Genomic DNA, 23176 nt, shown 5'->3' with positions numbered 1-23176 from the left:
GAGGAGCTCGTTTCGATGTCTTATCTAGCAGCCGATGTCTCTTCGATATCTCATCCAGAAGCTTGTGATCCTCCTCATCCAAGCAAAGCTTTCTCTTGAAACTTTTAGCATTGCCCACATCCGGTCTCTTCTCCGGAAGTTCCTCCACAAGAGAAAAACTTGACATACCCTGGATCTCCTCCCCTGTTCTCGTTTCCTTGCCAGAATCTCCTGGAAGCGACTCGTAGAGCAACTTGGACACCACATCCATGAGATCCATCAAATCCCTGGTGCGGATGGGTAGCCTCTCTGCCGATCGTCGCAGCTCGTTCAAGACTTGCTCCACTGGAACATACCCATCCTTGTGATTCGCCATAAGTATGCTTTGAGGCCTTTGATGACCTCGCAATCCTTTTTATACTCCGGGGAAAAGGGTCGTAAATCCTGGAATGTGCCGAAAAGGTTTTTTTTAGAAAAATAGGAAAACCTTCAAGTTTAAGTACCTTTATGTGATATCCTGCGACTTGGAGTGCCTGGAATACCAAAACCCGAGCCTGCTTTTCATCTTTGCAACCTCTGGTGCCGCATAGATGTTGGAGAGCATCACGTACGACGACGATGTCTCCGGGTTCCTCTTCAGGGGCTGCTTCCTGGCACGAGTTGAGCAGTGACAGCCATGGAACTCCACCCGCCTGTGGAAACCTCTTGAGAAACTCCTCGGCCTCCTCCAGCCTTCCCAGCCGGCCCAGCATATCCGTCATGCAGCTGAAGTATCCCACTCGATCCCCCTGTCCGTCTTGAGCAACACGAACTGCTTGCAGGCCCCGTCCAGTAGCCCTGCGTGTGTGCACACGCGAATAGCAATCCGGCGTAAGTCACACCGTTCGGCTCCACACCGTCCAAGTTCATGCGCTCGTACAGCTCCAACCCCTGCTTCCCCTCCCCGTTTACGATCATTGCGTTCCACGAGACCAGGTCAAGTCGGAACCGTCGAAGATCTTCCATGCTTCGTCCAGGCTCCGCACTTGCAATACATGCTGACGAGTGCTGAGGAAACGAGAGCTCCGTTTTCCAGGCCGGCTCTCACTATCCCGTCGTGGACGGACCTTCCTTCCGCTACAGACTGCATGTCACCACAAGCACCGACGATAGTAACGTAGGTGATCTCGTCGGGCTCAACTCCGTCTGGCTCCATTCTCTGGTACAGTCTGATGGCTTCCTCGCTGTGCCCGTGCTGACCACACGCCGTTATGTCACCACGGTTCTCGATGTTGTCAAACACCGCCCGTGCGTTCTCCAAGTCTCCACACTTGCCATACAGTTGACGAGCGCAGTGGAGACGTAGACATAGGAGTCGGAGTTACTGGAAACCATCCTTTCGTGAATCTGTTTCCCCGTTCTTACTGCATCGATCCGGCTGCAAGCTTCCAGCTTCAATCCTTTGAGGTCCATCTTGTGGTAGAGTTGCAACGCTTGCCTCTCGTGTCCGTTCTGCGCGTACGCTGCGATCATCGTCGTGCACGAGCACACATCTCTCGTCTCCATCTCCTTGAACACTCTGCGTGCGTGGGCGACGTCGCCAAGCTTTCCGTAGACGTTGACGAGATTGTTCCTCAGAACACCGGACGAGTGGAGGATACCACTGGCAGAAAGCAATCACGCATTCGTGGACCTGCTTTGCATAGCGGTCCTTGCTGCAAACTCCAGTTATGCCAACGAATGTCACGTCGTTTGGCTTGGTACCATCTAAGAGAAAGAGCTGGATCGCATCCCTGGAGCGTTCTTCCTGTAAGTAAGCGGGGATCAGCGTGTTCCACGAGGCCTTGCTCTTTAAACTCCTGTCGAAAACGTCCCTGGCTTCTCTGGCTTCCAGATAACCACACCTGCTGTACATGTTTACCAGCGCGTTGCCGATGATGACATCCGAGTCGAGGCCCCCGGCCGAGAGCCGGCGATGACTCTCCCTTCGGACAATTCTTCCAAGTTGGTGCACGCTCGGAGTGTGATGAAGCTCACAATGTCCTGCTTTACACCCTCGCAGTCCAGCCGATGGAAAAACTCGAGCGCTTCCCTGCTATGAATGACCTCTCTGAGCACAGGCTCCAATGATCGCAGTCCACGCGAACAATCCTTTGCTCTCAAGCCTCTCGAAAAGCTCCTCCAGCCCCTCGCATTTGCTCACCATCGTATTCCCCAGCTCCTGCTCTAGACCGCTATCTACAAGGCAAAGCATGGGCCGACGTCGAGTGACGCGCACGACGAGAGAAGTATTTGCCTGTCCGGTCTCAGGCCTTCCCAACAGCAATCTCCCAAACAAACCAGCCACTGCCCACTTGTGATCCCTCTCTTGAGCTGCCGCGGTGATCACCGTCCCGAAAGAGAAAGAAATCTTGTGTTCTCTGCCTCGCATCCTCCCATCTCCCACACTTGGCGTACATCTCCACCAGCAGATTCCCCAGAAACGTCTCCCCTCTTCCGGATTTGATCGTGCACGCGCCGTCCTTCCTCGAGCGCCTGCCGATCCCTGACTAAGCACGTATACCTGTATGAGCACGACGCCCCCTCCCGGAGCCTGAGCACCTCCTCCACATCCCAGGCATTGCCGCCATCGTCGGAACCCTTGTGTAGCAACGGGCGATGGATAAATTTTAAATGAAGAATATACTAAAAGATGCTCTTATCCACGTCAGCATTTAGGGCTCCAGGCGACCTTTGGCTCTTCTCGTCCCTTCGAAACGTACGAAGCGCGATCGAATCGATCGAGCTGGTGGAATGTGGGTACTGGACATCGGCCTGGCGTTGCAATTGGTGGCGCGCGGCGGATGGGAGTGGCAATGGCACTGGCGCGCCGTGTCTAGGGTTCTTGGATACCTCTCCCTCGTCATGAGCTGAGAGCGAGGCATTGGGATCGATCCATGGAATATGGTCTCTGCCGCAAAAGGTATAAGAAGAAGAAGAAGATCCTCCAGGAGAGGGCGGCCGGAGGAAAAGATCCAGTGCTGTCGCTCTTTCGATTCAAGGACGCCGAGGCGTGCACGGGCGGATTCTCGAGCGAATGCCTCGTCGGCAGATCCATCCTCGCCTCGCTCTACAAGGCCATCCTCAATGACGGCACCCCCGTGATCATCAAGCGCGGCATCGCCGACCACTCGGCCCGCCACTACCCCGCCCAGATCGCCATCGCCAACGAGCTCCGCATCCACGCCACGCTCAACGCCGACGCCAAGACCAGCAAGAGCTTCGCCAGGCTCATCGGGCTGAGCCACAGCCTCGATCGCCCGGCGGCGCTGGCGGGTGGCGGCGATGGTGGCGGCCCTCCAGCGGCGATCGTCCCCGGGGAGACCCTCCTCGTGCTGCAAATGCCCGCCCGCGGCACCCTCTTCGACGTCCTCCACCGCGGCGACACGGTGGCGCCGCCGCTGTGCCTGGCGCTGCGCATCCACCTCGCCTTCGCCGCCGCCAAGTGCGTCAAGACACTCCACTACGGCCACGAGATCGTCCACCGCGACCTCCGCTCCACCAACTTTTGGATCGAGCGCGACTGGAGCGTCCGCCTCGCCAACTTCTCGGTGGCCCACGTCATCCACTGGGAGGATCAGATGCCCGGCTGCTCGCTGGGATCGCTGGGGATGCTCGACCCGGACTGGCCCCAGGATGGCTACCTCGCCGCCAAGGTGGACGTCTTCTGCTTTGGCCTGCTCCTGGCGGAAATCATCAGTAACAGGAAAGTCCACGACGTTGGGAAAGTACCCGGCGATCTGGTCGGGTGGCTTGTCCCGCTGGTGAGGACGAACCATGTCCTCCCCATCGTGGATCCCCGGCTGAGGCTACTGCCGGATCACGTCAAGGTGCCGCGGGAGCTTGGCAGGATCGCGGCGATGTGCTTGAATCCCGTGGCCCGGGTCCGGCCAACCATGTCGGATGTTTTAGAGCGGCTGAGACCGCTGACGCAGCAGTTCCCCTTCCGGTAGATCTTCCCTTCTGGCAAAACCGAAAGCTTTTTCTTCGCGTTCTCGCTTCGCGTTCGTGAGGTCCGTGCTTCTGTAGCTCAAGGTTAAGAAGTCGGCTACACAAGAGCTGGTTAAGTGGAAAAGACTGTTCTTACCCCCGGAGTTGAATCGAGCATTTGTTTCCTCCAAGGTTTCGATTTTAACTTGCAAACTCGAGTTTTTCTACATGGATTTCTTGAGACTTTCTTGATTTTGGTTATCCTGAGGGTAAAAAGTAAGTCTCGAAGAAAGAATGCCAACTTACTTGGTTCCTCACTCTTCCTCGGAGCTTTGCTCCTCGTTGTTGTAGTCCGAGGCGTAGTCGTCCTCGAGCTGTGGATTTAGATCCAGCTGCACGAACGGCACCTGGATTACTCCGGTGCCGCTAGAGCTGGAGATGGCGGTGCCACTTCCGGCAGTGGAACCGGATCTCCGGGCTTAGGCATCGGTGGGAGCTTGATTCCGGGAGGCAGTCCGGGAAGAGTAAACGGAGTCTTTCCTACTGCTGCTTCTTTCGGTGGTGATTTTTCCACCGTTGGCGACGGCAGCGATGGCGCTGGTGGCAGTGCGGCTGCCGGAGCTTTCAACACGCCCAGATCCATGTCGCTGAAGTGGTAGAGCTGCGAAGCTTGCATGCTGCTCCTGAGGAGCCGGAGCCAGAGCCAGCACTCCGGGCTGACCGAGAAGAGAATCGGGAGGAGCAAACGTCGTGTAGCTGATCCTATGAGCGTAGGAGACGAGCTCTGACACGTCCACCTCGGCGTCCATTGTCTTCCTCCTTGGATGGCTGCCTGTACTCCTCGAATTCCTCCAGCGTGAGCTCCAGCACCTGCTCGGCGTCCCTGACGCGCTTGGCAAACTCCCGGATCAGCGCGTCCTTGGCCACCACCCCCGCTGCTTCTGGGGAAGAGGCTCTTGAGATGGCTGCCTTGCCGCCTGCATTGACCATGTCTCGATCTGGAGAGGAAAGAGAAGCAAGACGCTTACTTACCCGCTAGCCCGAGAAGGCGCACTGTGAGGCCCGCCATGTCCTGGAGCAAGGAAGCGCCTGAATCCAAAGGCAAAGGACCTTCTTTCTTATTCAATATAAATATTCGATATCAAAAGTATATGACAGTGTCCAGCCTTCTCACTCACCATCGGTCACCACAAACTCACGAGAAAAATCAACTCGGATCGCCGCGTCCTTGGCCGCCACCGCCACCACGATGCGCTGCTTCTCCTGCTCCAGGCTCTGGAGCTCGGCAATCTCCGACACCGCGTCCGACAGAAGCGATTGATGCGAGTCGAGGAGCGCCAGGACGTCCGACCAAGCCCTCGGCGGGCACGGGAGCTCCGGCCAGGAAAGGGGGGAAGAAGGCTCTTGAGATGGCTGCCTTGCCACGATTTGCATTGACCAAGTCTCGATCTGGAGAAGAAAGAGAAGCAGGACGCTTGCTTGCCGGCTAGCTTGAAGGCGCACCGTGAGACCCGCCATGTCCCTCTGAGGATGCCCTGTGGTAGACGAAGCTGTGCTGGTGTAAAGTCGAGTCGAGTTTGTCCCGTATATACATGTTTCTCGGAACCAAATCCCGAATCCAAGACAAAGGAAAAAGAAAGGTATGACAGCTCACTCACTCACGCCTGGTGACCACAAACTCACGAGAAAATTCGACTCTCTTGCTGATGCATTTGGCTTCTCTGCGCAGCCAGTTGCTTTTTGGGTACCAGAGGAGATGCATGTCGGCCTCCAGACGAATGTTGAACCCGAGTTGAAACTTGGAGGCCGTGCTCACAGGCAGATGCCACACAATAACAGGAAAGTCTTCCACGCTGATTTTTGTTCGTCCTCCTCGCAATGGCGGCTACAAAGAAAACGAATCTGAAAGGAATCCAAAGGCGTAAAGCATGTACCTCGAGGGAACTTAGCCCAGAGTATGGTTTGGATGGCTTATACTTCTTCCCGTTGTGATCCCAGCGAAGTAATTTCCACTCGAGCTTTGCGGTGTTCCCTGGAGCTCCAACACTGATGGACTCGTACTCCATTGGCTCTTGGAGTGACTGTCCCCACTTCTTCTTTAATTTGAACGATACTGGGGATAAGTTAAGCTGAGCTCCAATCTCACTTTCGTTGTTCTTGGTGAGAGTGGTGAGAGTGCTGGAGTTGGCATTAGCACGAGCACCGTCATGGAAATTGTAATCATAGATAGCAATGGCAGAGTTTTCCATCTCGCCAAGCTGTGGACTAATATGAAGTTTGAAGCGGTATGGGTAGAATCCTAGAGCCTTGGTGTTGATGATTACATCGTTGTCATCCACGCCGAGAGAGAAGTTCTTGATATCCAGAGCCACTTCAGTGTTGCAACAGCTCTCCCGTAAGGATGGGAGGATCACCATCGAAACATCCACGAGCTGCTGGCTCTTGGGTAGTCCGTTGGGAAGATCAAGGGACAGCTGGTCGAGCAATGCTGTGCCGGATGGGAGCTCTGAGCTGATTTGGATGCAGCAGCACTTCCTCCAGGGGGACTCCCCACGACCTGTTGATATTGAACCACCCATGCGCCGCAGACAGGGGCAGAAGGCAGGGTACACGCGAAAGCAGCAAGAGGGGCTGAGGACGCCGCAGATCTTATGGGCTTGATCGATCGATCGAAGTTTGAGATTCCAGGAAGAAAAATAAACAAGAAGATAGAATAGTAGGAACTGATCGATTAATAGAAACTACTGCCCTTCCCAGAACCCTGAGAGCAAGTCACATCGATCATATAAGCCACTGACTCGTTGTGACACTTTCGACTCTTTCGATGTAATTTCATGATCGCTTGACACAGAGCTTCAACTGTGAAAACTGGAAACAGAATCGAAGTTATTTATTTATTTAATTATGGAATTTCATGTCTGTGGTATTCCATTATCACTGCATGACCTGGATTCGCCCACCAAAGGCGAAAAAAAAAAAGAACGACACCATGATCCGCAAGGAGGTCTATGTGACCAATGCTGTGCTCCGGGCATCAAGAATCTCAAGCCCAGCCATTTAACAAGTGCTCAAACACGTCGGCAATGAGTGGTGGTCTGGCCCAAAAACACGTCTTGAGCTTTTTCCACCTCTTTTCCTTGCCAAATAATTCGCAAATGAGATCTGCCAAGAACAAAGGAGGATACGAGTAAGCAAATCAAGCCAAGCTAGAAAGATTCCTCGCTGTCGATGATATAAATAAGGTTTTTTTACTAGCTTTATCCTAGTTGTGGTACTTTAAGATAATCGCCCAAAATCTTTGCTTCCAATGGAGAGTTGGGAAATGGCACGCCGAATCCCAGACCAGGAGGACGGCCGTAAAAAGAAGTGGCCGGCGGAACACTCTTGTTCGGGATGGACATGGCCTCGAGAACTGAAGCTTGGCGCTCAGCTGGTCCACGAGTGCGTCCGAGTGAGCAGCATAGCTCCGCATGTCCACTGACAGTACCGCTGCGGCGCGAGCGTCCTCGGACGCATGGAGGTATTGTAGATGCGTGAAGCGTCGTGAAATAATTCGCCAACACTATGGATAGCCATACTTTTGACGATTAGAAAACTCAAGACGGGTTTGCTCCATAGTGGTGGCGAATTATTTGGCAAGGAAAAGAGGGCCCAAAAACACGTCTTAAGCTTTTCCACCGTCACGCATTGGCGAACACCGGTGTTGGCGAATTGAACACTATGTGTGACGATTAGAAAACTCCGAAAGCAAAGATTTTGGGCGATTATCTTGGCAGAGCCATGAAGTACCACAACGTATCATCACGGATCAAGCTTGGATCGTTGCTAGACGTCCAGAGCAGTAACGATCCAGAGAGATCTTCGCATCTTCTACTTCCTCGTCCAGGCAAGTTGTTGTTTTTTCTTTCCTCGTTGTGACAGATGGTGAGTTCCAGGAACTGAAGTGCTTTGCCTTCCCGCTCATCGGCCTCCACTTCAAGATCAAGCCAATCTAAGCCAGTGGGAGGGAGATACACAAGACCATAGCTGATAGAAGCTCCACTTTGATTCGTTTTTCCACCGTCTTCTTGTAAGTTGTAACACCAGGTTCTCTGTCGACGAATGCGTGCAAAATTGTTTCTTGCCGCGAGATAAAAAGGAAAAAAAAAAAAAAACCATCGTTTCTCCTGGAAGCTTTCACATAAATAGATCGAGCGAGTCGGGGTTACAATGCCAATGCCGGCTAACCAAGCCATCCCACAATGGCAAGAGGGTCAAAACGACCAACACTAGCGCCACAGCATAGACAATTTGCCTCCAAGTGCCAACATCAGTAACGTCGTTGAGGCAGGCCTTCTCGGACGATCGACCAACAAGGAGAAATGGAGAACGCACAGTTCGAACTCTCTACGAGTCCGAACAGAAAAAGGCCTTGGAAGACAACACTGGGAACTTGCGCAAGTGTCCCTTGAGAGGCTCTTTTTGCCGAGGGCAAAAGGCCGACTCCCACCATTGCAACCGAGAGAAATCCTCCAGCCAATGGGCCTGCCATGGAAACGTCAAATTTTGCTTTCCGGTCCGCTTTTCCAAGCAATGGAGTTTTCAGTTTGTTTGTGGTGGTAACTTGCGTGATAGCAGCGAAGCTACCAAGAGTCACTTACACACCTAAAGCTGCTGCAGCTAATCTATGTCCAATTTCCTGGAACAAAAGATTACAAATACAGCAAGGAGACTTACATGAAACAGTTGCACGTACAAAACTCCGGCACTAGAAGATCTAATCCGTGGACTCAGTGAAGTACTGGACGATCTCGGGTGGAAGCTTTGAAACTTGCAACCGAAGTAAAAAAAAACAAGAAACGAGTTAACAATGAGTTCCAGGAGAGACGAGCAACGGTGTATATACCTGTGTGCCAAATCCAAGCTGAGGACATCCACCAGCCGTGATAAAAAAGAGACAACGTAATGCCAGAGACCCGTCTTGACGCACTTGGCGGCGGCGAAGGCGAGGTGGATCCGCAGCGGCAGGCACAGCGGCGGCGCCACCGGGTCGCCGCGGTGGAGGACGTCGAAGAGGGTGCCGCGGCCGGGCATTTGCAGCACGAGGAGGGTCTCCCCGCCACCATCGCCGCCGGTCGGTCGAGGCCCGATGAACGATGGCGATCTGGGCGGGGTAGCGGCGGGTCGTTACCGCGCTTGATGATCACGTCCTTGAATCGGCGAAGCTATTCTTTTCCTCGGGAACCTTCGCAGATGCACGCTGGGATCGCTGGGATCGATGGGGATGCTCGACCCGGACTGGCCCCAGGATGGCTACCTCGCCGTCAAGGTGGACATCTTCTGCTTTGCCCTGCTCCTGGCGGAGATCATCAAGTCCAGGACGTTGGGAAAGTACCCGGCGATCTCGTCGGGTGGCTTGTCCCGCTGGTGAGGAACAACCATGTCCTCCCCATCGTGGATCCCCGGCTGAGGCTACTGCCGGATCACGCAAGGTGCCGCGGGAGCTCGGCAGGATCGCGGCGATAATCCCGTGGCCAACCATGTCGGATGTTTTAGAGCGGCTTAGACCGCTGAGGCAGCAATTCCCCTTCCGGTAGATCTTCTCTTCTGGCAAAACCAAGAGCTTTTTCTTCGCGTTCATGAGGTCCGTGCTTCGTAAGAAGTCGGAGAACTGGTGTAACTGGAAAAGACTGTTCTTACCCCCGGAGTTGAATCGAGCATTTGTTTCCTCCAAGGTTTCGATTTTAACTTGCAAACTCGAGGTTTCCTTCCTAGTAGGACATGGATTTCTTGAGACTTTCTTTATCCTGAGGGTACAAAGTAAGTCTCAAAGAAGTTAGAAAGAATACCAACTTACTTGGTTCCTCACTCTTCCTCGGAGCTTTGCTCCTCGTTGCTGTAGTCCGAGGCATAGTCGTCCTCGAGCTCCGGGTTTAGATCCAGCTGCACGAACGGCACCTGGATTACTCCTGGAGCCGGTGCCGCTAGAGCTGGAGCTGGCGGTGCCACTTCCGGCAGTGGAACCGGATCTCCGGGCTTCCATCCGGGAGGCATCGGTGGGAGCTTCATTCCGGGAGGCAGTCCGGGAAGGGTAACCGGAGTGGAAGTAGAGGGCGTGAGCTTTCCTGCAGCTGCTTCTTTCGGTGGTGATTTTTCCACCGTTGGCGACGGCAGCGATGGCGCTGGTGGCAGTGCGGCTGCCGGAGCTTTCAACACGCCCAGATCCATGTCGCTGAAGTGGTAGAGCTGCGAAGCTCGCATTTGCTGCTCCTGAGGAGCCGGAGCCAGCACTCCGGGCTGACCGAGAAGATAATCGGGAGGAGCAAACGTCGTGTAGCTGATCCTATGAGCGTACGAGACGAGCTCGGCCACGTCCACCTCGGCGTCCAGTGTCTTCCTCTCCTTGGATGGCCGCCTGTACTCCTCGAATTCCTCCAGCGTGAGCTCCAGCACCTGCTCGGCGTCCCTGACGCGCTTGGCAAACTCCCGGATCACCGCGTCCTTGGCCGCCACCGCCTCCGCGATGCGCTGCTTCTCCTGCTCCAGGCTCTGGAGCTCGGCAATCTCCGACACCGCGTCCGACAGAAGCGATTGATGCGAGTCGAGGAGCGCCAGGACGTCTTTGGTGCTGTTGGCGACCAGGCCCTCGGCGGGCACGGGAGCTCCGGCCAGGAAAGGGGGAAAGAGGCTCTTGAGATGGCTGCCTTGCCACGATTTGCTGCCTGCATTGACCAAGTCTCGATCTGGAGAGGAAAGAGAAGCAAGACGCTTGCTTACCGGCTAGCTCGAGAAGGCGCACTGTGAGGCCCGCCATGTCCTGGAGCAAGACCTGCGCGCGCCTGTGAGGAGGAAGCGCCTGAACCGCGCCTCCCTCTGCCATGGCCCTGGGATGCCCTAACCCTAACCAGGGGCCAAAACCCCCTTTACACATTCGCGCCAAATTTTGAGCTTGCCTAAATGCGAATCCAAATGACAAAGGGAAAAAGAAAGGGCTGCGCAGCCACCACCTTTCTTTTTTCATTCTCTATAAAAATAAAAATTTGATATCAAAAGTGTGTCCAGACTTCTCACTCACCATCGGAGATCACAAGCTCACTAGAAAATTCTACTCTCTTGCTGATGTACTCCTTGACTCTTCGGCACATCCATTTGCTTCTCCGGTACCAGAGGAGATGCATTTCGGCCTCCAGACGAATGTGGAACCCAAGCTGAAACTTGGACGCCATGCTCGCCGGCAGATGCCACACAATAACAGGAAAGTCTTCCACGCTGATTTTTGTTCGTCCTCCTCGCAATGGCGGCTAGATAAAAAGAAAACGAACTGAAAGGAATCGAAAGGAATAAAGCATGTACCTCGAGGGAACTTAGCCCAGAGTATGGTTTGGATGGATTATATTTCATCCCGTTGTGATTCCAACGAAGTAATTTCCACTCGAGCTCTGCGGTGTTCCCTGGAGCTCCAACACTGATGGACTCGTAGTCCATTGGCTCTTGAAGTGACTGCCCCCACTTTTTCTTTAATTTTAACGATACTGACCACAAATTCAGTTGAGCTCCAATCTCACCTTCGCTGGTCTTGGTGAGAGTGGTGAGAGTGCTGGAGTTGGCATTAGCACGAGCACCGTCATGGAAATTGTAGTCATAGATAGCAATGGCAGAGTTTTCCATCTCGCCAAGCCGTGGACTAATATGAAGTTTGAAGCGGTATGGGTAGAATCCTTGAGCCTTAGTGTTGGTGATTATATCGTTGTCATTGACACCGAGACAGAAGTTCTTGATCTCGAGAGCCACTTCGGTGTTGCCACAGCTCTTCTGTAAGAATGGGAGGATCACCATCGAAACATCCACGAGCTGCTGGCTCTTGGGCAGTCCGTTGGGAAGATCAAGGGACAGCTGGTCGAGCAGTGGTGTGCCGGATGGGAGCTTTGAGCTGGTTTGGATGCAGCGGCACTTCTTCAAGGGGGAATCCCCACGAGCTGTTGATGTTGAACCACCCATGGATTACAAATGGCAATGCGCCGAGACAGTGGAGAGTGAGAAAGAAAGAGAGCGCGATGGCCGATCACAAACTGAGAACAAGAAAAAAGAAAACCGGGAAGGTAGACGAACTAGCTTCCTTAGAAATGGCTTCCCCAGCGCCATCGTGACTCGAGTTCTTATTTGAAGGGGATAGTGCCAAAAGGACGAAGGAGTTCACGCCGACGCGTGAGACTGTTTTCTTCGTGGTGACAAATACGTGGCACCGTTGAGAGAGCCGCTCCCGGATCGGCCTAAAGCCCTAACCCCTTAAGCTTTCCTCTTGGATATTTCGGTCAGGCTCTCAGCCGGAAGACACGGGTTCTATTCCCGAGGTGCCGGACATGGGAGCAGCGATGATGCGGCACGAGAGCTCCATTTGATAACCAAAATGCCTTGTACTTGCAACGCCTCAACAAAGTCATCGAAATGGTGGAGTCCGCCGTTGCTATGGGCACTTCCAGCGCTCATACATCACTCGTGTCTGACTCGTGTTTTCCTGACGGCTACACGATATGTGCAGCAAATCTGCCATATGTTGCGGCTTTTGGAATCCTCCCGGACAAGATCCAGATAATGCTCTCCTGGCTCGACCAAAACTAGCGGGTGAAGCTGAGGGAGCTGCTGGCACCGAATCGTAGTGAAACTTCTCCAGCTCGTAGCCTCTCTTTCCATCTTCGACACCATCCTTATTTCGTAGCTTTTGATAGCTTTCTCTAGAGCTGCTAGATGCTTTCGTATAAAGGATCAACTTATCCAAGGAATTATCCAAGGAATTAGGGCTAGGGTTTCGTCGTAGGTCGGCGAGAGGAGGAGTGCGGCATGGCGGACGATGTGGGCGAGTTCTACTTGCGCTACTACGTGGGTCACAAGGGCAAGTTTGGGCACGAGTTCCTCGAGTTTGAGTTCCGGCCGGATGGGAAGCTGAGGTACGCCAATAACTCCAACTACAAGAACGACACCATGATCCGCAAGGAGGTTTATGTCACCAACGCTGTGCTCCGGGAGTGCAAGCGCATCATCGTCGACAGCGAGGTATCCATCGATTCTTTCTAGCTTGGCCTCGTATCCTCCTTTGTTCTTGGCAGATCATGAAAGAGGACGATAGCAACTGGCCACAGCCGGACAAGGTCGGGCGCCAGGAGCTGGAGGTTGTGATAGGCAACGAGCACATCTCCTTTGCGACGTCCAAGATTGGATCGCTGCTAGACGTCCAGAGCAGTAACGATCCAGAGGGCCTTCGCATCTTCTACTTCCTCGTCCAGGCAAGTTTCTCTTCCTTTTTTTTTTTCTTTTCTCGTTGTGACAGATGGTGGGTTCCAGGATCTCAAGTGCTTTGCCTTCTCGCTCATCGGCCTCCACTTCAAGATCAAGCCAATCTAAGCCACTGGGAGGGAGATACACAAGACCATAGCTGATAGAAGCTCCATTTTGATTAGTTTTTCCACTGTCTTCTTGTAACACAATCTCGTCACACAGGTTCTCTGTCGACGAATGCGTGCAAAATTGTTTCTTGCCGCGAAATGGAAAGAAAAAAACCATCGTAGCTTTTCCAATGTCAATGCCAAGCTGGGTGGCCAAGCCATCCCACAGCAAGAGCGTCAAAACGACCAACACTAGCGCCACAGCATAGGCGATTTGCCTCCAAGTGCCAACACGTTGAGGCAGGCCTTCTCGGACGATCTCTGTACACAGTAAGAACTCTCTAAGAAACGAAAGAACCGAAATACCTAAGGCAAAGACAGTGGACCTCCTAACTGAAGTTTAGCGCGAAGAAAGTCTTAAATGCCTCTACCCAGTCCAAGTAGCGCATAAGTGATCAAGCCAGTAATATTCAACACCTTACTCCCGAATGTGGCCTGTATGCACTCACTCAGAGTCATGATCAGGAGATCGATTTTGAGTGAATTACAAACCTGGAGAGCTCTTCATCCCACTGGAAGCAAGTTAAATGCAGTCGTCGTTAGTCCACACCTGGGAGGAAACAAGCACACGGAACTTCTAAGAGCTTTTCAAAGACAATGGTGACATCCTCTTACCAGCCAGCTATTACCAGCGGATGCACTGCAACAGTTCCCGCGTGCAATACACTGCATTGGAAAATTCCACACAGAGCTTCATCAAAACAAACGCACAGATTACGAAGACCAAAAGCTTACTCGTATCCTAGAGCGGCCCTGGCGACGAGTCCCAAGAGAAAAGAGCCTTGGAAGACAACACTGGGAACTTGCACAAGTGTACCTTCAGGCGCTCCTTTTGCCGAGAGCAGAAGGCCGACTCCCACCATTGCAACCGAGAGAAACCTCCAGCCAATGGGCCTGCCATGGAAACGTCATGAAAAGAAAAGGTTACTTCTCCAAGCACTGGACTTTTCAGTTTGTTTGTGGTTGTCACTTGCGTGATAGCACCGAAGCTACCAAGAGTCACTTACACACCTAAAGGTGATCTCTGTCCAATTTCCTGGAACAAAAACACTAGAAAGATAGCACGGAGTCCCAGGAACTTACATGAAATAGTTGCACGTCAAAAACTCCATATGCGAGCGGAAGAGCTGACTCCACATAAGGCACTACAAGATCTAAATCCGGTGGCTCTGTGGAACTGGACGATTTCGGGTGGAAGCTTTGAAACTTGCAACCACAGCAAAAAAACAAGATTCCAGGTAAGAATGAGTTTCAGGAGAGATGAAAAACGGTGTATGTACCTGTGTGGCAAATCCAAGCTAAAGACTACCACCAGCCGTGATAAAAAAGAGACGACGTACGGCCAGAGACCCGTTCGACCGGGGAAGTGGGGACGATCCAGTCGCGCTCGATACACAAGTTTGTGGAGCGGAGATCGCGGGGGACGATCTCGTGGCCGTAGTGGAGCGTCTTGACGCACTTGGCGGCGGCGAAGGCGAGGTGGATGCGCAGCGCCAGGCACAGCGGCGGCGCCACCGGGTAGCCACGGTGGAGGACGCCCGGCATTTGCAGCACGAGGAGGGTCTCCCCCTGGACGATCGCGCCGCCACCATCGCCGCCGTGGACGTCTTCTGCTGGCGGAGATCATCAGTAACAGGAAAGTTCAGGTAGTTGGGAACGTACCTGGTTGGTCGCGCTGGGAGGGCGAACCATGTCCTCCCCATCGTGGATCCCGGCTGAGGCTACTGCCGGATCACGTCAAGGTGCCGTGGGAGCTCGGCAGGATCGCGACAATGTGCTTGAATCATGTCGGATGTTTTAGAACGGCTGAGACCGCTGAGGCAGCAGTTCCCCTTCCGGTAGATCTTCTCTTCTGGCGGAACCGAGAGCTTTTTCTTCGCGTTCTTGCTTCGCGTTCCACAAGTCCGTGCTTCTGTAGCTCAAGGTTAAGAAGTCGGTTACACAAGACCTGGTGTAAGTGGAAAATGCTGTTCTTACCCCCGGATTTGAATCGAGTATTTGTTCCCCCCAAAGTTTCGATTTTAACTTGCAATATCGAGTTCTCCTTCCTGGTAGGACATGAGACTTCTTGATTTTGATCGTGGTTAGCCTCAGGGTACAAAGTAAGTCTCAAAGAACTTAGAAAGAATGCCAACTTACTTGGTTCCTCACTCTTCCTCGGAGCTTTGCTCCTCGTCCAAGGCGTAGTCGTCCTCGAGCTCCGGGTTTAGATCCAGCTGCACGAACGGCACCTTGGTTACTCCTGGAGCGCGTGCTGTTGGAATTGGAGCTGGCGGTGCCACTTCCGGCAGTGGAACCGGCTTCCATCCGGGAGGCAGTCCGGGAAGTGTAACCGGAGTGCGTGAGCTTTCCTGCTGCTGCTTCTTTTGGTGGTGATTTTTTCACAGTTGGCGACGGCAGGAATGGCGCTGGTGGCGGTGCGGTTTCCGGGGCTTTCAAGACGCCCAGATCCATGTCGCTGTAGTGGTAGAGCTGCGTTGCTGCTCCTGAGGGGGCTGACCGAGAAGATAATCGGGTGTAGCTGATCCTATGAGCGTAGGAGACGCCACCTCGGCGTCCAGTGTCTTCCTCTCATTGGACCGCCTGCTCCGCGTTCCTGACGCGCTTGGCAAACTCTTCCTTGGCCGCCACCGCCTCCGCGATGCCTGCTCCACGCTCTTGAGATGGCTGCCTTCCACGATTTGCTGCCTGCATTGACCAAGTCTCGATCTTGAGAGGAAAGAGAATCAAGACGCTTGCTTATCGGCTAGCTCGAGAAGGCGCTGCGCGCTGGGATGCCCTAACCCTAACTAGGGGTGTACACATTTCGCGCCAAGTTTTGAGTCTAAATGACAGAGAGAAAAATAACTCTTTTTTTTCATTCTCTATCAAAATTCGATATCAAAAGCATATGACAGTTCTCCTTTACCATCGGTGACCACAAACTCATGGGAAAATTCAACTCTCTTGCTGATGTACTCCTTGACTCTTCGGCGCATCCATTTGCTTCTCCGGTACCAGAGGAGATGCATGTCGGCCTCCAGACGAATATTGAACCCGAGCTGAAACTTGGACGCCGTGCTCGCGGGCAGATGCCACACAATAACAGGAAAGTCTTCCACGCTGATTTTTGTTCGTCCTCCTCGCAATGGCGGCTAGAAAGAAAACGAACTGAAAGGAATCCAAAGGCGTAAAGCATGTACCTCGAGGGAACTTAGCCCAGAGTGTGGTTTGGATGGATTATACTCCGTCCCGTTGTGATTCCAGCGAAGTAATTTCCACTCGAGCTCTGCGGTGTTCCCTGGAGCTCCAACACGAATGGACTCGTACTCCATTAGCTCTTGGAGTGACTGCCCCCACTTCTTCTTTAATTTTAACGATACTGGCCATAAATTAAGTTGAGCTCCAATCTCACCTTCGCTGTTCTTGGTGCTGGAATTGGCATTAACACGGCTACCGTCACGGAGGTTGTAGTCATAGGTAGCAATGGTAGAGTTTTTCATCACGCCAAGCTGTGGATTAATATGGAGTTTGAAGCGGTATGGGTAGAATCCTAGAGCCTTGGTGTTGATGATTACATCACTGTCGTCCACACCGAGAAGGAAGTTCTTGATCTCCAGAGCCACTTCGGTGTTGGCGCAGCTTTCCCGTAGGGATGGGAGGATCGCCATCGAAACATCCACGAGCTGCTGGCTCTTGGGCAGTCCGTTGGGAAGATCAAGGGACAGCTGGTCGAGCAGTGATGTGCCGGATGGGAGCTTTGAGCTGATTTTGATGCAACGGCAGTTCCTCCACTCCCCACGAGCTTGTGACAATGAACCACCCATTGCAAGCGGCGATGTACTGGAGACAGTGGAAAGTGAGAAAGAAAGGTAGCGCGCCGATGGCCTACTGCTGTCGCCGCAAACTCGCTACGAGGTCGAGAAGGCCGGGCGCGGCGGAGGACGAGGACAAGCGAAGAAGGGCCGAGGACGAGGAGTAAGACACCCGCAGATGGGTTGTACCGAGTGCTGTGCGACTTTCCCGAGTGGAATATTTTATTCTCGTAGTGTTCTTTCCTCCTCTTTCACTAGCATGGATTCCCCAGTTCAAGAATCAGGAAAAGCGCTGGCTTGCACATTGTGTCTAACCGTCATCTTCGTGCTCGCTGTCCAAACTGTAGCGAGTCCGGAGGCAGGACTCGTTGATCACTCTGCCAACTGATGTCATCGGCCAAGCTGGGTTTCGTGTGACTAGATGATGATGGTGTGGGCCCGCGCACACCAAAGAAGTCTTAGGCTTTGACGATTTTACATTCTCCAGGAAGGAAACCACGTATTACAAAACAAACGGTAAAATGCTTGATATCAGACCCTTCCTCTCGAGGCCCCACAACCAACGGCTACTCTTGCTGCTGACGCATGTAGTGCAATCGTTGACATATCACATCATGAAAAATCAAACATGCGGTGTCCTGATAAGGAGTCATGAAAAATCAAAGTCTTTAGGATCCAGGGTAATGGTGATAAACACGTGCAGCAAGAGCTAAGAAAGTGTGAGCTAAACAAGTTTTGAAAACGTGTAGCCTAAACAAGGCAGTAATCTAGAAAAGTGCCCCACTCATTAAATTTGGAATATTCATTAATCCTTTAGGAAAGAAAAGAAATATTTCAAAAGAATATTCTATTTGAAATTCTAATAATTTCTACCTAACATTTAAAGGGCAGTTTGAAGATCACCCATTTTGTAGGGTAAAATGGCCAAAAAAGAGCATTAAATTTTTGCCCTGGTCTCAACTTTGTTGATGTGATTTCAGTCACCTATTGTGCCATATATCCATGATGCCAAAGAGACTTCTAAGCTACTAGAGTGTGCTATGTCAAGAAAGATGATATTGCTCTAGGATCCTAAATCAAGTATTGCTTGTGCCTTTGAGAAAGAGAGTTTTATCCAGACCTCTGCAAAAAGTGCCCTAGATTGTGAGTAGTATAAGTGTTGACTATCTGCATGTCATGTTGAGATGCCATAGGGAAGCCTATAGCTTGCAAATGCCACCCAAAACCATGAATGCATCATGCAAGTTCACTGAATGTTATCTTGATTGATGTACCAACAAATCCAAAGTTGTAGCCAAGGATGTGGGTGGCAAATACTGAAATATGGGGTAGTTTGCACACCACAAAAGAGAAGATTTGGAAATTGGTGCAATGTTTGGAGAGAAAACTTTCTTCATATAACAACCATCTTATAGCCATTTTTAGCAATGTAAATTGGGTGTCTTCTTATGGCTCAATGAAGGGGCATTTTTTATTACTTTCTTACTCCAGTTGTTGCTAATATCTATTTGCTGACTGTGGGAGCAACATGTTCTCTGCCAAAGGCTACTGCTGAACACACTAAACCAAAAGTGGCTAAAGCTCTGGGTGGAGTTTCCAACCCGGCAACACAGCCATCATCCTCAAAACATTTGCCAATTCCTCAATGTCAAGATCTCAGTATAAAAGTGGTTTCAATGCTCAATTTTCTTATGGTGAATTACTAACAGCTAGGATCTGGAATTTTGAAAGACTCCATTATCCTAGGATGGCCATGGCACATTGTGGCCACTTGCATAACAACATGGTCCAAAGGGAAGTTAACAATCACTGACAGTGTTCACAAAGCAACTTTGCTTAATGCTCATAACAGGTCCCTATCCCTGCTTCTGTCTTCATCACAAGTGGCTATCACTTGCTTTGAAGGTTCTTTTCCTAAAGATTAATGAAGATGAGTTGCTACCAGAAATCAGGGTGGTCGAGTGCAATATGGTTAAGACACATTCTACTAGGGAGTGATATCCTTTTCCACGTTTCTAACATTCCTTTACAAAAAACCACTAATGCTCCACATACTTTTTGTGATTCGAGTTTTTCGTGTCCAACAGCCCCGCAGCCCATAGACACATCATGGGATACAAGGAAGGTCTTCTCTTCGCACGTTCAAAAAAGGTTGTAGAGTGCAATTTTGATGAAGGCAAGAATTCTAAATCTGAACAGCTACAACAATGGAGAGGAGGATGTTTTCCTACATAACAATGGAAAAATATACAAGTGACAATAGAAATGGCACCTATGTGCAATTGTCTTGATTAAAAGAGTTCAAAATCAGCAGATCCAAACTTGCAAGTACATCATTATCTTGTACCACAATCTCGTCAGACAAGTTCTCTGTTGACGAATGCGTGCAAAATTGTTTCTTGCTGCGAAATGGAAAGACCATCGTTTCTCCTGGAAGCTTTCACATAAATAAATCGAGCGAGTCCGGGGTTCCAATGCCAATGCCAAGCTGGGTGGCCAAGCCATCCCACAAAGGCAAGAGCGTCAAAACGACCAACACTAGCGCCACAGCATAGACGATTTGCCTCCAAGTGCCAACACCAGTAACGTCGTTGAGGCAGGCCTTCTCGGACGATCTCTGTATCGGAAAACACATAGTAAGAACTCTCTAAGAAACGAAAGAACCGACATACCTGGACGATGATAATGTACAAACCCCACGGCAAAGACAGCGGACCTCCCAACTGCGTGAAAGTTTAGTGAAAAGAAAGTCTTAAACGTTTCTAAGATTACCACTCCCAGTCCGAGTAGCACATAAGTGATCAAGCCAGTGATATTCAACACCTTACTCCCGAATGCGGCCTGTATGCACTCACTCGGAGTCATGATCAAGAGTTCGATTTTGAGTGAATTACGAACCTGGATCTTCCTCCGTCGATACATCCCACTGGAAGCAAGTTGAAAGCCGTCGTCGTTAGTCCACACCTGAGAGGAAATAAGCACACGGAACTTCTAAGAGCTTTTCAAAGACAATGGTGACATCCTCTTACCAGCCAGCTATTACCAGCGGATGCACTGCAACAGTTCCCGCGTGCAATACACTGCATTGGAAAATTCCACACAGAGCTTCATCAAAACAAACGCCCAGATTACAAAGACCAAAAGCTTACTCGTATCCTAGAGCGGCCCTGGCGACCAGTCCCAAGAGAAAAGAGCCTTGGAAGACAACACTGGGAACTTGCACAAGTGTCCCTTCAGGTGCTCCTTTTGCCGAAGGCAAAAGGCCCACTCCCACCATTGCAACCGACAGAAATTCTCCAGCCAATGGGCCTGCCATAAAGTTTGGGTGCATGAAAAGAAAAGGTAACTTCTCCAAGCACCGTGGTTGTAACTTGCGTGATAGCACCGAAACTACCAAGAGTCCTTACACATCTAAAGGTGATCTATGTCCAATTTCCTGGAACAAAAACATTAGAAAGATTACTTACATGAACCAGTTGCACTCCATATGCGAGCCGAAGAGCTGACTCCACATAAGGCACTACAAGATCTAAATCCGGTGGCTCTGTGGAACTGGACGATTTCGGGTGGAAGCTTTGAAACTTGCAACCACAGCAAAAAAACAAGAAACCAGGTAAGAATGAGTTTCAGGAGAGATGAAAAACGGTGTATGTACCTGTGTGGCAAATCCAAGCTGAAGACTTCCACCAGCCGTGATAAAAAAGAGACGACGTACTGCCAGAGACCCGTTCGACCGGGGAAGTGGGGACGATCCAGTCGCGCTCGATACACAAGTTTGTGGAGCGGGGATCGCGGGGGACGATCTCGTGGCCGTAGTGGAGCGTCTTGACGCACTTGGCGGCGGCGAAGGCGAGGTAGATGCGCAGCGCCAGGCACAGCGGCGGCGCCACCGGGTCGACACGGTGGAGGACGCCCGGTATTTGCAGCACGAGGAGGGTTTCCCCCTGGACGATCGCGCCGCCACCATCGCCGCCATGGACGTCTTCTGCTGGCGGAGATCATCAGTAACAGGAAAGTTCAGGTAGTTGGGAACGTACCTGGTTGGTCGCGCTGGGAGGGCGAACCATGTCCTCCCCATCGTGGATCCCGGCTGAGGCTACTGCCGGATCACGTCAAGGTGCCGCGGGAGCTCGGCATGATCGCGACGATGTGCTTGAATCATGTCGGATGTTTTAGAACGACTGAGACCGCTGATGCAGCAGTTCCCCTTCCGGTAGATCTTCTCTTCTGGCAGAACCGAGAGCTTTTTCTTCGCGTTCGTGAAGTCCGTGCTTCTGTAGCTCAAGGTTAAGAAGTCGGTTACGCAAGACCTGGTGTAAGTGGAAAAGGCTGTTCTTACCCCCGGATTTGAATTGAGTATTTGTTCCCCCCAAAGTTTTGATTTTAACTTGCAATATCGAGTTCTCCTTCCTGGTAGGACATGAGACTTCTTGATTTTGATCGTGGTTAGCCTGAGGGTACAAAGGAAGTCTCAAAGAACTTAGAAAGAATGCCAACTTACTTGGTTCCTCACTCTTCCTCGGAGCTTTGCTCCTCGTCCAAGGCGTAGTCGTCCTCGAGCTCCGGGTTTAAATCCAGCTGCACGAACGGCACCTTGATTACTCCTGGAGCGCACGCTGTTGGAATTGGTGCTGGCGGTGCCACTTCCGGCAGTGGAACCGGATCTCCGGGCTTCCATCCGGGAGGCAGTCCGGGAAGTGTAACCGGAGTGGAGAGGGCGTGAGCTTTCCTGCTGCTGCTTCTTTTGGTGGTGATTTTTTCACAGTTGGCGACGGCAGGAATGGCGCTGGTGGCGGTGCGGTTTCCGGAGCTTTCAAGACGCCCAGATCCATGTCGCTGTAGTGGTAGGGCTGCGTTGCTGCTCCTGAGGGGGCTGACCGAGAAGATAATCGGGTGTAGCTTATCCTGTGAGCGTAGGAGACGCGCTCGGACACGTCCACCTCGGCGTCCATTGTCTTCCTCTCCTTGGATGGCCGCCTGTACTCCTCGAATTCCTCCAGCGTGCGCGCTTGGCAAAATCGCGGATCACCGCGTCCTTGGCCGCCACCGCATCCGTGATGCCTGCTCCAGGCTCTTGACATGGCTGCCTTCTGCATTGACCAAGTCTCGATCTTGAGAGGAAAGAGAATCAAGACGCTTGCTTACCCGCTAGCTCGAGAAGGCGCACTGTGAGGCCCGCCATGTCTGGTCTCGAAGCAAGACCTGCGCGCGCCTGTGCGGAGGAAGCGCTTGAACCGCGCCTCCCTCTGCCAGGGATGCCCTAACCCTAACCAGGGGTGTACACATTTCGCGCCAAACTTTTAGTCTAAATGACAAAGGGAAAAAGAACTTTCGTTTTTTATTACCATCGGTAACCGCAAACTCACGAGAAAATTCGACTCTCTTGCTGATATACTCCTTGGCTCTTGGGCACATCCAGCTGCTTCTCTGGTACCAGAGGAGATGCATGTCGGCCTCCAGACGAATGTTGAACTTGAGCTGAAACTTGGACGCCGTGCTCGCAGGCAGATGCCACACAATAACAGGAAAGTCTTCCACGCTGATTTTTGTTCGTCGTCCTCGGAAAGGCGCCTACAAAGAAAACGAAGTGAAAGGAATCCAAAGGAATAACATGTACCTCGAGGGAACTTAGCCCAGAGTGTGGATTGGATGGATTATACTCCGTCCCGTTGCAATTCCAGCGAAGTAATTTCCACTCAAGCTCTGCCATGTTCCCTGGAGCTCCAACACTGATGGACTCGTAGTCCATTGGCTCTTGGAGTGACTGCCCCCACGACTTCTTTACTATGAACTTTACTGCCTGTAAATCAAGTCGAGCTCCAAGCTCACCTTCGCTGTTCTTGGTGAGAGTGGTGAGAGTGCTGGAGTTGGCATTAGCACGAGCACCGTCATGGAAATTGTAGTCATAGATAGCAATGGGAGAATTTTCCATCTCGCCAAGCTGTGGATTAATATGGAGTTCGAAGCGGTATGGGTAGAATCCAAGAGCCTTGGTGTTGATGATTACCTCGTTGTCATCCACACCAAGACAGAAGT

General features: G+C 51.8%; 4 protein-coding genes and 1 pseudogene across 4 annotated transcripts; 1 reads left to right on the top strand and 4 right to left on the bottom strand.

Moving 5' to 3' along the window:
• Positions 1–3964: 3964 nt before the first annotated feature.
• LOC112350228 lies at positions 3965–5445 on the bottom strand (annotated as a pseudogene).
• A 3136-nt stretch (positions 5446–8581) lies between these two features.
• On the bottom strand, positions 8582–10799 carry LOC112350189 (mediator of RNA polymerase II transcription subunit 4-like). Its single transcript, XM_024685969.1, has 4 exons — positions 10684–10799; positions 9764–10628; positions 8813–9713; positions 8582–8736 (listed from the first exon to the last, which is right to left on the bottom strand). The coding sequence occupies exons 1-2, from the start codon at positions 10784–10786 to the stop codon at positions 9772–9774; spliced, it is 960 nt and encodes a 319-aa protein (XP_024541737.1). The 5' UTR covers positions 10787–10799; the 3' UTR covers positions 8582–8736; positions 8813–9713; positions 9764–9771.
• On the bottom strand, positions 9844–22395 carry LOC112350191. Its single transcript, XM_024685972.1, has 3 exons — positions 22286–22395; positions 21734–22230; positions 9844–9864 (listed from the first exon to the last, which is right to left on the bottom strand). Exon 2 carries the CDS (start codon positions 22219–22221, stop codon positions 21739–21741), a length of 483 nt encoding a protein of 160 aa, XP_024541740.1. The 5' UTR covers positions 22222–22230; positions 22286–22395; the 3' UTR covers positions 9844–9864; positions 21734–21738.
• Positions 12699–13484, top strand: LOC112350192 (protein mago nashi homolog 2). Its single transcript, XM_024685973.1, has 3 exons — positions 12699–12957; positions 13011–13187; positions 13246–13484. The coding sequence occupies exons 1-3, from the start codon at positions 12745–12747 to the stop codon at positions 13303–13305; spliced, it is 450 nt and encodes a 149-aa protein (XP_024541741.1). The 5' UTR covers positions 12699–12744; the 3' UTR covers positions 13306–13484.
• LOC112350227 (probable zinc metalloprotease EGY1, chloroplastic) lies at positions 19395–21277 on the bottom strand. Its single transcript, XM_024686060.1, has 9 exons — positions 21262–21277; positions 20796–21128; positions 20608–20721; positions 20290–20449; positions 20170–20194; positions 20039–20104; positions 19913–19981; positions 19813–19863; positions 19395–19757 (listed from the first exon to the last, which is right to left on the bottom strand). Exons 1-9 carry the CDS (start codon positions 21275–21277, stop codon positions 19581–19583), a joined length of 1011 nt encoding a protein of 336 aa, XP_024541828.1. The 3' UTR covers positions 19395–19580.
• Positions 22396–23176: the final 781 nt, after the last annotated feature.

This window comes from Selaginella moellendorffii, unplaced genomic scaffold (genome assembly GCF_000143415.4).
Source record: "Selaginella moellendorffii unplaced genomic scaffold, v1.0 SELMOscaffold_47, whole genome shotgun sequence".
NCBI lineage: Eukaryota > Viridiplantae > Streptophyta > Lycopodiopsida > Selaginellales > Selaginellaceae > Selaginella > Selaginella moellendorffii.
Note: the sequence above shows the minus strand (reverse complement) of the source record. Positions and strands in the feature narration are given on the sequence as shown.